A 14,078-nucleotide genomic window follows, 5' to 3' on the forward strand; every position below is an offset into this window, starting at 1 on the left:
GAGTTGGTCGACTGTAGGACGAATACAGTCAGCAATTCAGTCCTGGAGCCAGTGAAGAGTTCCTGGAGGATGAAGTTGATGTCCCACGCCGGATGGAAGATTGCAGTCTGTGGTGTAGAAAAGCCACCAACAAGCCTTGGCAAAGGCAAGAGTCGAGATAGACGAGAAGTGGAGATTCCGGGGACCAGGAAGGTCCAGGAGGACTCAATCCATGGTGGGAGAGCCCACAGAAGAAAAGGTAGCCCCCACAGGTGACCCATTGGAAGAGTCCCAGAGGAGCCCATGCAGCACAACTGAAGAAGGGTCGCACACCGCAGGAGAAGCAAACAGAGGGCTGTGCGTCACAGAGAAGAGTGCTGGAGGCAGGGGCTAAATGGAGCCTGAAGATCCCTTGAAGGAGATGCCAACAAGCATGGAGACCTGCAAGAGACGTGATGCATGGGAATACTGTCCTGTGTGGGAAGGCAAGGGCTTACCTTTACCAATGTAGGACAGCTGGCAGAGAGGACCAAGGGGGCCACCCCAGACCACCACCTGTGATGTAGGATCCACGCAGCTTAGAATGAGAGGAGTTCCATGCAGCCGGTCGTCGTAGCAGTTGGTGCCTGCAGATGCAGGGGAGGGACTCCTTCACTCCAAGCGATATTTCTTCTTCCTTCTTGTGCAGACTGAAGACTTGCTGCATTCAGAGGATGCACTGCCAGGCAAATGTTGCAAGAGTCTTTGTCGTGGATCCAGATTGTCAGTTCCTGGAGGGTGCAGTCGCAGTTCCAGTGGTCAGAAGTCGAATTAAAGGTTGCAGAGGAGTCCTGCTGGAATCTTGCAAGCCGAATCTGAGGACCCACTTAAGAGGGAGACCCTAAATAGCCCTGGAAGGGGGATTGGTCACCTAGCTAGGTGATCACTTATCAGGAGGGGGCTCTGACGTCACCTGCCTGACCCAGCCACTCAGATGCTCTTGGAGGCCTCTGCCCACCTTGGTTTCAACATGGCAGAATCAAGGGACCCCCTGAAGGAGCTCTGGGCACCACTCCTGGGGTGGTGATGGACAGGGGGGGTGGCCTCTCCCCTTTCCCTTGTCCAATTTCACACCAGAGCAGGGACTGGAGGTCCCTGAACCGGTGCAGACTGGTTTATGCAAGGAGGGCACCATATGTGCCCTTCAAGTGTGCCAGTGGGTTGGGGAAGGCACCCCTCCCAAGCCAGTGTAACACGTATTTTGAAAGGGACAGGGTGTTACCCCCCTCTCCCAAAGGAAATCCTTTGTTCTGCTTTCCTGGGCTTGAGCTGATCAAGCAGCAGGAGAGCAGAAACCTGTCTGAGGGGTGGCAGCAGCTTGGGCTGCCCTATCAAAACCTAGAAAGCTGGTAGGAGCAATGCTGGGGGTCCTTTAAGGAACCCCACCCCCTTCCCGAGTGCATGGAATCATACTTCCAAGACTTGCAACAGTATTGGGCTATGATTCTGACATGTTTGATGTCAAAAATACCTAGGTTTGGAGTTACCATTATGCAGCTGACCTTTGTAAAGTACACGCGTAAAATGGCATCCCTGCACTCACGACGTCCATGAAAATGGAGCAGGAGTTTGTGGGGGCACCTTTGCTCGTGGAGGGGTGCCCTCAAATATAGATGCCTGCACCCTGTCCTCTGAGCTAAGAGGGGCTACAATAGGGGTGACATACTGTGACCTTGTGCAGTGACCTATAGTGAAAAGGGTGCAAGCACCCTTTCACGCAGGATGCAATGGCAGGCCTGCAGATACACTTTTAATGCACCCCCCCCCAAATGGGTGGCAGCCCATGGGGGACTGCCGGTGCCCCAATGCCCTGGGTGCCATATACTAGGGACTTATATGGGGGCACCAGTATGCCAAATGTGGGTTGTGTTTGGTCCAAGCAACCACATTTACAGGGAGGGAGCATAGTCACTGGGCTGGGGTGCTGGTTTGCCGGATCCCAGTGAACATAGTCAAAACATACTGGCAACAGGCAAAAAGTGGGGGTAACCAGAAAGAGGGTACTTTGCTACACTGATGACATCTCAAATGACAGCACCGATGAGATCATCCACAGAGGCACTCACACTGGTACACAACCTCTTATACACCCACAGAACCACTCACATACTGATATAAGTACTCCCTCAACCATTCACTCATCCATAGAGCCACTCAAACACCCACTCACTCCCACCCACAGACACAACCATCCACCACCCACTCACTCACCAATATAGGCAGTCACACGGCCACTCACTCAACCACATAACTACTCACATACCTGTTTATACACTAATACAGGCAATCACACATCAACTCACACACCCATATAGACACCCAATCACCTAGCCACTCAAATAATATCTGTTAAAAATGTTCTCTCTCATTCAGTGGCAGCTCGTGGGAGGAAAAAGGGGCGGGGGCATGACGAAAAAATATACAAGAATAATAAAAAAGAAAACTTTACTTTAGCGCCTCGCCGTTCCTCGAGTGGACTGCATGCACATACTCCCACCCTGCCCTGTGTCCAATCCTGACACGGCTTTCATGCGGCTGGAGCGCCCAGCCAGGGCACTCCGAGTCAGTGTGGAAGTCTGACTGCTGTCTCCAACCCAGCAACGCAGTGCCTGGGGAGGGAGGAGTGATGTTCCTCCACCATAGTGGAGGAGCCACCCCTGCTCTCATTAATGGTACAGAAAGTATACTTTGTAGTACCTTGGTATAGTAGCTTAACACTCAAAAGCGTTTACAAAACCCTAACACACACTGGATGATGTCATCATTAATGTCTTTTGAGATGCCATCACTGATGTGATTGACCATGTCATGAGTGATGTAATGTGTAAGGTCATAAGCTGTGCATTGCAGGGGTGTAAGTTAGCTCAGGTAACCGTAACTGCTGAATTTCACTGGTTTTGTGCGAGTGAAATTTGAGCTTAACTAAAAGTATCTACATTTTTTTTAATGTTGTTTCCTAACTATAACGTCTCTGTAATATATATATGGTCAGGTTCAATCAACACCGTGTAGGTATAGTTAGGTGAGGGAAAAAAAAAGTTCGGCTACCTTCAGCTCTTTCCTGAGCTTCTGCCCCTCTCGTTTGAATATAGATATGGACTCTGTAGAAATGTTTTCGCTATCTTGAAAATCAGAATTGTAAACAAAAAAAAGCAATTTTTGCAATATGGGAAACTAAATTCCGCAGCCATGGGGGGCACCATGAGATTTGACCACCCCCAGGAGAGTTCTAGTAGGCACCCAGAGGTGTGGCGAAAGGCAACATAAAAATAATATATATAATAGCTTTACAGTCTTAAAATAGCAGTTAAAAAGGCAACATTTTATGGTGTAACTAAACGTCATGGAAATTGTGAATTAAAAGTGGTAAAATATGTTTCAAATAAAAATATATATATATATAGGAAAAGCAAGCTGTTACGCACAACAAAAGATGTGCATAACAGGTGTAATTTGGTGGTGGCTGTTCGCCCACTCTGAACTGGTTGCAGGGCTTGGTTTCATGCCAGCCATGCAACAAACCTCCATTGTGCACAGCAGAAGGCTGTGCGGAGTTGGGTTGGCCGCCTGTGCAAGGTGTGGCCAACCCATAGGTGTGAACAACCAAAAGCTTTATGCAGTGGAGTTTGGAAATTAAGCAGCAGTGGTTGGCTGCCCACCGTGGTAAGTTGTGAACAACATGGTGTGCTGCATGGGCATGGTGCATCCTAGCCACTCATACACTGAGATTTTTTATAATTTATAAATTTAATGGAGATATTCATGATAGAGAACTTACACCACTGGCAGATAACATTTACTTTTATGCTGGTGCCCAAATGGTTTCCCTGACTGGAATCCATTTCTTGCTCAGGGCCGTGCTCTATTTAACTGCATCTGTGTCCAGTGCATTTCTCTCAAGCCCATTGTGAGGTGGTGAATCTCCACCTGGATAAAAGATGGATTCACATTTTGAATGTTTATCTACTACTCCAGCTAGCTCCCAAATATTTGACTAAAAACACTGCACATAAGGTCATCTTAGTACTAACTAAAGTGCTTGTTTGCCAGCTAAATTTTGTGAGGGTGAGTTTCATGGATGGAGTTCATTTTGATCTGTAATTCGCGTTTGGCGAAGTGACATAAGTAGCTGTTAGCTGTATTTGCTGCATGGTATTATTGTTCCCTCACACAAGTATGTTGTTTTCAAATTTGTGACTTTGTTTCTTTCCAGTGAGCCTCATGCACGATTCTATGGGGCACAGATCGTCCTAACCTTTGAGTACCTGCACTCCCTGGACCTCATATACCGGGACCTGAAGCCAGAGAATCTGCTCATAGACCAGCAAGGGTACATCCAGGTAAAGCAAACAGTTGAGATTGCATGGCTGTGCCAATCATGTGAGCCCACCCTTAACCCTTTTGCCGTTAAGCACCCCCATTCCCTCCCTCCCCCTTTTTAATCTGTAACTGCTTCTAACTATGGCAGACTTTCAGATGCAATATAACATTACGTCCGCTGGACCCTTCTGGTTTCTGGGATATGTAGGGCTTGTACTTTCACCAAGAATCCTATGTACCCAGAGCTAGTACCCAAGCTGTACCTTGCAATAGTTTTTCATTGTGTACCTGATATACAGTAATTCATTTTTGTAAAATATCAAGAGCGAAAAATAGGCATCAAGGAAAACTATGTATTTCCAAAATGGGCACAAGATATGGAGTTTAAAAGCAGTGGTTACTTGCACACCTCCGAATTTGGGGTTATCCATACTAGCATGTGAATTAAGGGTATTTTTCAAAATTACTTCTTTCTTATAAACTGTCTTACAATTAGAAGGCACAAGTGCATAGAAATACAATTGATAATTACATTTATTCTATAATTATGTGTTCCCCTAATTCTCTGATAAAAAATGGTACCTCACTTGTGTGGGTAGGTTTCGTGCCCACAACAGGAAACAGCCCAAAATGCAATATGTATACATCATATGTTTCAACGCAAAACTGACCCATTTTTTGCAAAGCGGGTAGCTGTGGTTTTGGGCATTATCTCAGCTGGCACCTAGGGAAACCTAGCAAACCTATTCTATTTCTGAAAACCAGATACTCTGGGGAATCCAGAATGGGGTGACTTGTGTGACTTTCACCAGGCTGTTTTTCCCAGATTCACTTTCAAATCTCAGTATTTGTCTAAAAAAACACAGTGACCTCATATTTCTGTGATGGGAAGTTCTACAATCTAAGGGGAGCCACAAATTTCCTCCTACTCGGCGTTCCCCTCAGTCTCTTTATAAAAATGAAACCTCACTTGTGCAGATGGGCCAAGTGCCTGTCACACGAAAGGGCCAAAAATGTGTAGAAATTGAGAAGGAACCAAAGCGGATCAGAGAGGGCAGTTTTTTCATATGTTTCTAGACTGACTCTGCTTTGGGCACTCACTTAAGTGGTGCAGAGTCTTTATCAGTATAGATGGGGTAATGCTGGGTGATAGGAATGTTGTAGATTCCTGCGGATTTGGGAAATTTCTGTCACAGAAATGTAGGGAAAATGTGTGATTTCAGGCAAAGTTGGAGGTTTGCAGGGCATTGTGCTTAAGAAAATGGTGTGTGGGTGTGTGTGTGTGTGTGAAGCACACCACCCTGGACTACCCCAGACATTTGTTTTCAGAAGTGTTTGGGTCTGGTAGGTTTTTCCAGATGACAACGTACTCAAGTCCAAAAAATGCAGTCGCTCACCATTGCAAGTAGAACAATATTGGGAGTTAGCCAAGCTTTCTTGGCCCAGATGTAATCAAAACTCAAAAGTCAAATGTCCTCTTGCTTGCCATTAAGATGAGATGTTCCAGTCTGCGGAGGTGAGTGGGGGATGGAACTGAAGGACAGTTGTCCCATTCAGTTGGTGGAGAGGGCATAACTATGCCCCTGGTGGTGGGCAGCCCCCACACATATATTTTACAAATCAGAATGCTTCCCTGGTGTCTAGTGGGCTTTCTGCCCACCCTGGGAGGGAAGAAAAACGGTGCCGTTTATGTTGGGTGTGTGTTGGGGCAGCCCCTACACTACCAAAAAAATCCCTCGTGCCTAGTGGGACCTATTATCTCCATATGATCCCGCTGGGTCGGGAAGGGGGGTTTAGAAAGACTGTGCTGGATTTTTTGGTGTGTGGGGGGGGGGGGCACTGAGGGCCCATTCTGGGCAGCGCACCCCCTCCCCTCCCCCCCGACAAAATAATCCCTAGTGCCTTGAGCCATCGTATGCACATGTGCACTGTAGCATCAGACGGCTCCCGGACATCCCACACACAGAACTGGTTAAACCAGCCAGACTATATTTACAGTAAAACAGCGGCATGCCATCAAGTGATTAAGAAGCTAGAGGACCTATTAACTGGCTAGAGCTGAGGGAACATGCTTGTAGCCAAGATATCCTAAGCCCAGCTGCTCAAGGAACGTGAGGATCTACCACTTTACAGTCAACTACATCTGAGAATCCTGATGTTTTTCTTGCTGGTACAGCTAAACTTCATTGGCTGCGTGGGAGCAGGAATTTATGATTATTAAATGGTTTGCAGATTTAAGAGGGCAGCTCTAGGAAGGTACCCTCTTTCTGGCATGGTTACACCCACTTTTTGCCTGCTGTCAGTGTGCTAGCCAGACAACAGTTACTGTGCTCACCCTCTAAATTTGTTTGCTTAGGACTTTGCACACCCCGCAATTTGCATACTGGTACCCCCATGTAAGTCCCTTGTATATGGTACTTAGGTACCCAGGGTATTGGGGTACGAGGGGTTCCCATGGGCTGCAGCATGTATTTTGCCACCCAAGGGAGCCTGTGCAAAATGTGTCTGCTGGTCTGCCATTGCAGCCTGCGTGAAAAGGTGCATGCAGCCTTTCACTACAGTTCTCTACACCAGGTCACTGTAAGTCACCCCTATGGTGGGCTCTCCAAGCCCAGAGGGTGGGGTGCAGGTGCCTGTGTGTGAAGGCACCACTGCATGAGCAGAGGTGCCCTTATGAACTCCAGCTCCATTACACTTGACTTCTTAACTGCGGGGAAGCCCTTTTACCCGTGTACTGCACACCTTTGTCCGCCTGCATAATGATAACTCTGAACCTGGGCATGTTTGGTATCAAACATGTCAGAATCATACCACAATACTATTGTCGGTATTGGTTGTATGATTCCATGCACTCTGGAGCCTCCTTATAGGAGCCCCAGCATTGCTCCTACCAGTCTTCTGGGATTTTCTGGGCAGCCCGCACTGCTGCCACCCCTCCAGACAGGTTTCTGCCCTCCTGCTGCCTTACCAGCTCACGCAGAGGAAGGCAGAACAAAAGATTTCCTTTGGGAGAGGGAGGTAACACCTTCTACCTTGGCAATAGGTGTTACATGGCTTGGGAGGGGTAGCCTTCCCAAGCCACTGGTATTCTTTGAAGGGCACATTTGGTGCCCTCCTTGCATAAACTGTTTGGCACCAGTCCAGGGCCCTCTGGTCCTTGCTCTGGCATGAAATTAGACAAAAGAAAGGGAAGTGATCACTCCCCTGTCCATCACCACCCTAGGAGTGGTGCCCAGAGCTCCTCCAGGTGGCCACTCGATTCTGCCATCTTGAATCCAAGGTGGGCAGAGGCCCCTGGGAGTATCTGAGTGGCCAGGTCATGTAAGTGACATCACAGCCACAGCCCCCTTCTAAGTGACCAGTCCCCCTTCATGGGCAATATAGGGTTTCCCTCTTGGGTGGGTCCTCAGATTTGACGTGCAGGATTCCAGTAGGACTCCTCTGCATCGTTTACTTCATCTTCTGGCCACTGGGACTGCAACTGGACCCTCCAGGAACCGACAAGCTGCAATTGCAGTGATGACTGCTCTGAAACATTGTTTCACCCGCTCCTTCCAGCGACTGCAAAATTTCCCCAGTTGTGCATCCTATGAGGACGGGGAGTCTTCAGCCTGCACGAGACGTAAGAAGGAATCTCCTTCGGAGTGAAGGAGTCACTCCCCTGCATCTGCAGGCAACAACTGCGACGACGACTGGCTGCGTAAATCTTCTCTCCTCCGGAGCTGTGTGGATCCTGCATCACAGGTCATTGTCTGGAATGGTCCCCTTGGTCCTTTCTTCCAGCTATCTAACTCTGGAGACAGTAAGCCCTTGCCTCTCTTTGCAGGACAATACCACTGTGCACCGCAACTCTTGCAGCTACCAAGGCTTCTTTGTTACTCCTCCAAGGGATCTTCGGGCTTCGTGTAGCCCCAGCCCCCAGCACTCCTTCCTGAAAAGCACAGTCTCCTGCCTGCTGTTCCAGCGACGTGGGACTCCTCTTTAGGCGTGCTGAGTGGGCCTCACTGCGACTCCTGTACCTGCTGCCAGTGGGTTGCTTGTGAGGGCTGCCTCCTATTCTTGTGACTTTCCCAGCTGGTAACGATCACCCCGGACTCCCCTCCTTGGGTCGAGTACTCTGGACCTTGCTGGTCCTCTTCAGCCTTGCAAACCTTCTTCTCCATCTCTTGCATTTGCCAATGCTTGTTGGTGGTTTTCCGGCACCACTAATCTACTGCACCTCAACTGCCAACGTAGGACATCACTTGCATCACTTCTGGAACTTTGCCTCTTCTGCTGCTGTCCTGTTGGCTTTCTTCATCCACGGTCGACCTGGTATCGCGCCCACAGAAGGGTGGGGAGTTGCTCCTGCCACAATAGGGCATTTCATCACGAACTGGACTTGGTCCCCTTCATTCGCAGGTCCTCCTCTGTGAGGATCCACCTTTGGGTTCTTCCAATCTTCGTTGGGACTTGCATTATCCTTTTCCAAAGTCCTCCTTTTAGTTTTGGGGAAAACCAGGTACTTAACTCTGTTCTCCTGATCGCTAGTAGTCACTCTGGTACTCACGTCATAGGGTTCCTAGTTCCTCCAGCTCCCTTCTACTGATTCCACTTCCTTCGGTGGAGGGACTCCCTTTCACATTTCACTTTTTTAGTATATGGTTTCACCCTCCCCTAGGCCCCTCACTATTTGGTATTGCTTTTACCAATGCTTATTGCTTTCTATGCTATTTACTGATTGCTAATGTGTATATAATAGCTGTTTACTTATCTCCAGTTGGGGAACAGCTTATCCAGTATTCTAGTATTTGTGTTACCCTAATAAAGTATCTTTATTTTTCCTAACACTGTGTGGTTCTTTCATGTGTGTAAGTGCTGTGTGAATATAGTGGTATTGCATAAACTTTGCATGTCTCCTAGATAAGTCTTAGCAGCTCATCCACAGCTACCTCTAGAGAGCCCTGGCTTCGTTGACACTGCTTACACCACCTTAATAGGGGATACCTGGACCTGGTATAAGGGGATAACACCATAGGTGCTCAGCACACACCAGGCCATCTTCCTACAGCAGCTTTTCAATTCTCTCCTTTTTTGAGTGACATAAGACATGATTTAAATATTTATTTTTAATCAGTATATTTTTTTATGCTTTGTGAACTCATACCTGCGTTTATTATTATGATGAACCAGGTTAAATATTATGTACTCATCTTTGCATATATGCTAACAGTGCCACATTTAGGCAAAGGGTGTTAAGCAGGATCATTGCTAATGTGACTCTATAGTTTGAGATTATAGGCTGAAATAGCTGGTAGGCTAACATCTAACTGAGCCCTGAATAAACTGGAGTCCATGAAAACATAGGAACCTGTAGGTAGAAACTGTATACATACTGGTACAAACAAACAAGTAGATTGTGTATTCACAAAACTTTACAAACTTTACCCCCAAAATCACTTTCAATCACTATACTCCCTGTCTATCTTACACTAGTCCGCTTACACACTAGATTCTTGCACGTTTGTGGGAGGGAGATTCCACGTATACTGTCAAATGGCACATCCTCAGCACCGCAACTCACCTTCATCTAACCTCCTAAGATGTTTGTGACAGAGAGTGTCCATTGTTTTATGTCGCACAAAAAAAAGATCTGTAAAGAAAAATAGGACCTGTGTCCCGCAAACATCCACGCCACAGCCCCAGTCATCATTTATATATCCCTTGCAGCAGGTGCCATTATGTTTTTTAAATCTTGAGTACCTCAGCCACCACCACCCAATAAGGGAACCCCAAGATAACTCTGAGGCATTTGGATTCCTTAGTTTAGTCAGTTTGTTAGAGTAGCCCAGTAGAAAGTTAGTAAATATTTTTATCTGTGTACATCAGTTTGCAGCCTGTAGTGGCGTAGATTCACATGCCTTACAGTCCCTCACCATCCTGTGCTGGGCTTATAAACACCGTTAGTTGTTCACCCTCAGATTCCATCCCTCAGCCCTACGGATAAGATGCAGGACTCAAGGCCATATCTCCTGAAACCCACATTCTCCAGTATTAGGGTATCTTTCATAGATTCACATGCTTGAATCATTCCCCGTCGTCGAAGTGGGAGTCCCACGGTACATAGAAAGCAATAAATAGAGAAAAACTTTTCTTTCTTTTTTTTTTTCTTTTTTTTTTCTTTGAAGTCAATAGGAAAAAACACATTCAATTGTAGAACTATCAGCCTCTTTAGAAAGAGCCCAAACTTCAACCAATCAGGCGTGACCACCCTCTTAGAACCCTCAGCACAGAGGCTCAGTCTGTCAGATTTTCTACCGCACGTCGTGTGTAAGGGAGTCTCCCTGAGCTCTACTCAGTTTTCCATCTCTTCAAGAGAAATCCTTAGAAATTTTCACTTCATTTTTTCTTCAAGACTTTTTTCCATCATGTCTACAAGAAAAGGCCTTTTTAGACCTTGTGGGACCTGTGGCAAATTGAGACTTCACTGTGAGGACCCTCACAAAGAATGTATCTATTGCTTACATCCAGAGCATAAGGTCAAGGACTGTAAGATCTGCAGGACCTTTCCTAATAAGACTCTGAGGGACAGAGAAGCCAGGCTCCTACTTTGGCTCCAGAAAAAGAAGGCAAGAGAAGCTCTTTCTGAAGAAGAGAGTGACACTGCAGTGACCTCAAAGAAAAGAAAGAGGTCTGTGGAGAGCCTATCCCCTGCAAGCACTAAGTCAGCCAAGAAGCTGCATGCTTTTAAGGACACCGGGGATCTACCTTCAACATCTAAGGTAGCAAGTGGCAGGGTTCACTCAGAACCATCAACACCTGCTTCTTCTTCAAAGAAGCTTAAAAAGCCTTCCAGTTCTCTGCCTCCGTCGACGTCCAAAAAATCTACACCGTCGACGACACCGTCGACGAGCGCTCCGTCGACGAGCGCTCCGTCGACGATAGCTCTACCTGTGACGACGACTACGATGACGGCTACGTTTACAGCCCCTCCATCTCCGATGATAGTGACTTCATCTCCGCTGTCGTCTACGACGATAACATCGGTGAGTCTCAAGTATGGTCCGTCATCGTCGCACACTTTGAAGATCATTAAGAAGCCGTCGACGGGTAAGAAGCTAAAATCTTTACCATCGACACATTCATCGACGAAGAGATTCAGGAGGTCGCCGTCGGTTTCGCCGACGAAGATTCCATCGACGCACCGGATCGCGAAAACTCCGTCGTTGTCAACCCCGTTGACGGGTGACGCAGTGACATTGACTTCGTCGACGGCTCCTTCGTCGACAGTGATACCACCAACTACACCGACGGCCCCGTCGACGCCTGCTCCATCGACGCCTGCTCCGTCGACGCCTGCTCCGTCGACGAGTGCTCCGTCGACGGTTTATTTTCCTGGAACATCTCCTTACCTACCGCAAAGGATTTTGCCTGTACAGGTCAGGTCCTCTGTATTACAACCATCGCATACATCGCCCAGCAAGGTTACACCCGTTCCTCCGCAGCATCTTTTTGCTGATGATGATGATGATGGTGATGGGTACTCTGATGACGGATTTTTTCCGGTAGCGCGTAGTCCGTCCGAACTACGTATAAAATGCCAAGAGGAGGATGAAGAGGAGGATCTTCAGCAATTTTCCCACCGACAGGATCAAGGGCATTTCGAACAACCAGAACAGACAGTACAAATGCCGGTATCATTGATTAACAACCTTCAGCAAATGATGCAGGACTACTATGCGAGGTTTCCCCCGCCTGGTTCTTCTACACCGGTACAGCCTCAGCAGACACCAGTGTCCACTCCAGCTAGACCTTCCACATTACCAGACCCTACCACAGCACCTCCATCGGTTCAGACTATTGAGTCACCGTCATCCGAGGAGGAACAGGAAGAAGGGGAGATACAAGACTCCGACTCTTTAATACCGGAATGGGATGAGTATCAGATTCAGACTCCATCTCCGTCTACACCACCGCCAGTAGACTCTCCTCCTCAGGACATTGGGGGTTTCCATAGTGTCATGGAGAGAGCTGCCAAAAGATTCCAGCTACCGATTACGTCAAAACAATCAGATTGTTTTCTTTATGATTTTAAAGAGGACACTAGAAAATCGGTAAGGGCCATTCCCATAGTCGATTTCATCTGGGAAGAAGGCTTAAAGGTCATGCAGACTCCGTCCTCCATTCCTGCTGTCTTGCCCAGACTAGAAAAGAAATATAAGGCACCTGACAACTCCCCAGCATGTCTAATCAGCCATCCTAAGCCGGATTCGGTTATCTCCCAAGCAGCTCAGAGAAGATCCAGGAATCCGTCAGCTTCTCTGACTGCCCCTCCAGACAAGGAAGGACGACGTCTAGACTCCATAGGTAAAAAAATTTCAACCATGGCTGCCACCACTGTTAGAGCCGCCAATTCTCTAGCAATACTGGGGAGATACGATCGTCAGATGTGGTCTGACATGTCACAATTCATTGACATGATACCTGAATCCAGTAGGGCAGAGGCACGCAGAATTCTTCAAGAAGGAGAAAAGATTTCGGCCGAAATCATAGACTCGGCCATTGATGTTTCTTCTACAGGTTTCAGACAATTGGCCGGTGCTGCGGTTCTAAGACGCCAAGGGTGGCTAAAGGCTACCTCTTTTAGGCCGGAAGTTCAGTTGAAAGTTCTAGACATGCCAAATGATGGCGAACTTTTATTTGGAAAACATGTCGACGATGCATTGCAGTCGATCAAGTCAGACACTGAAACAGCCAGGTCACTTGCAACGCTTCAGTACAAAAGGCAACCCTTTCGAGGAGCGAGAGGGAGAGGTACTTTTTCACAGAGGAGGTTTTCAACAATATAGACCGTACTCCTCTTACCAAGGGCAATATCGCTCAACTTATGGCCAGCAACAATAGCATTCCTTTCGCCAGCAAACATCAGCTCGCTTCAAACAGCAAACGAGAGGAAAGTCTGCTTTCAGAGCCAAGGATACGGCTAGAAAGCAGTGACCCTCATCAAGTGCCTGCACCCAGCCCCTGCACCAACACTCGTATAGGGGGCACAATTTCCGGATTTCTACACCAATGGTCCAGAATAACAACAGACAGATGGGTTTTGGATATTATCAATCGGGGACATACACTAGAATTCAACCAGTCTCCTCCTCAAGTACCACCAAGAGGCCCCCCGCCAGCCCATCTCAACGAGCTTATGGAACAGATTGCTATCTTAATGAGCAAGGGAGCAATAGAGATCGTACCAAGAAACCAGAGGGGAATAGGTTTTTACTCCCGTTTTTTCCTTATCAGGAAGAAAAACGGAGACCTATTCTCGACCTTCGATCGCTCAACAAATACCTCAAGAAGCAATCTTTTCGCATGATCTCTCTTCAAGACGTTCTGAGCCTCCTCAACCGAGGGGATTTTATGATCTCGCTAGATCTTCAGGACGCATATTTTCACATTCCAATTCATCCCAATCACCGGAAATTCTTGCGGTTCAGGGTCGCAGGCATTCACTACCAGTTCAGAGTGCTTCCGTTTGGCCTCAAGTCGGCTCCAAGAGTGTTCACCAAGGTTTTGGCGCCAGTGGCAGCCCACCTCAGACAATTAGGGGTACAGGTGTTCCCTTACCTAGACGACTGGCTAATAAAGGCACGTACAGCGTCGAAGGCTGCCAGAGACACGGAAACATGTCTCTCCCTTTTCGGAGCTTTGGGTTTGACGGTCAATTACCCCAAATCTCACACAGAGCCCACTCAGAACATCACGTT

The 14,078-nt window shown here is 47.6% G+C and overlaps 1 protein-coding gene across 4 annotated transcripts in view; it reads left to right on the forward strand.

The window, feature by feature from the left end:
• Nucleotides 1–14,078, forward strand: part of LOC138292875 (cAMP-dependent protein kinase catalytic subunit alpha) — a 731,647-nt gene that overhangs the window by 581,298 nt on the left and 136,271 nt on the right. For all 4 annotated transcript variants that reach the window (XM_069231720.1, XM_069231721.1, XM_069231719.1 and 1 more), the window contains one exon: nt 4,232–4,358. In XM_069231720.1, the coding sequence (XP_069087821.1) occupies nt 4,232–4,358 (127 nt within the window). The remainder of the gene's footprint in view (nt 1–4,231; nt 4,359–14,078) is intronic.

Source organism: Pleurodeles waltl, chromosome 4_2 (assembly GCF_031143425.1).
Source record: "Pleurodeles waltl isolate 20211129_DDA chromosome 4_2, aPleWal1.hap1.20221129, whole genome shotgun sequence".
NCBI classification, from domain to species: Eukaryota; Metazoa; Chordata; class Amphibia; order Caudata; family Salamandridae; genus Pleurodeles; species Pleurodeles waltl.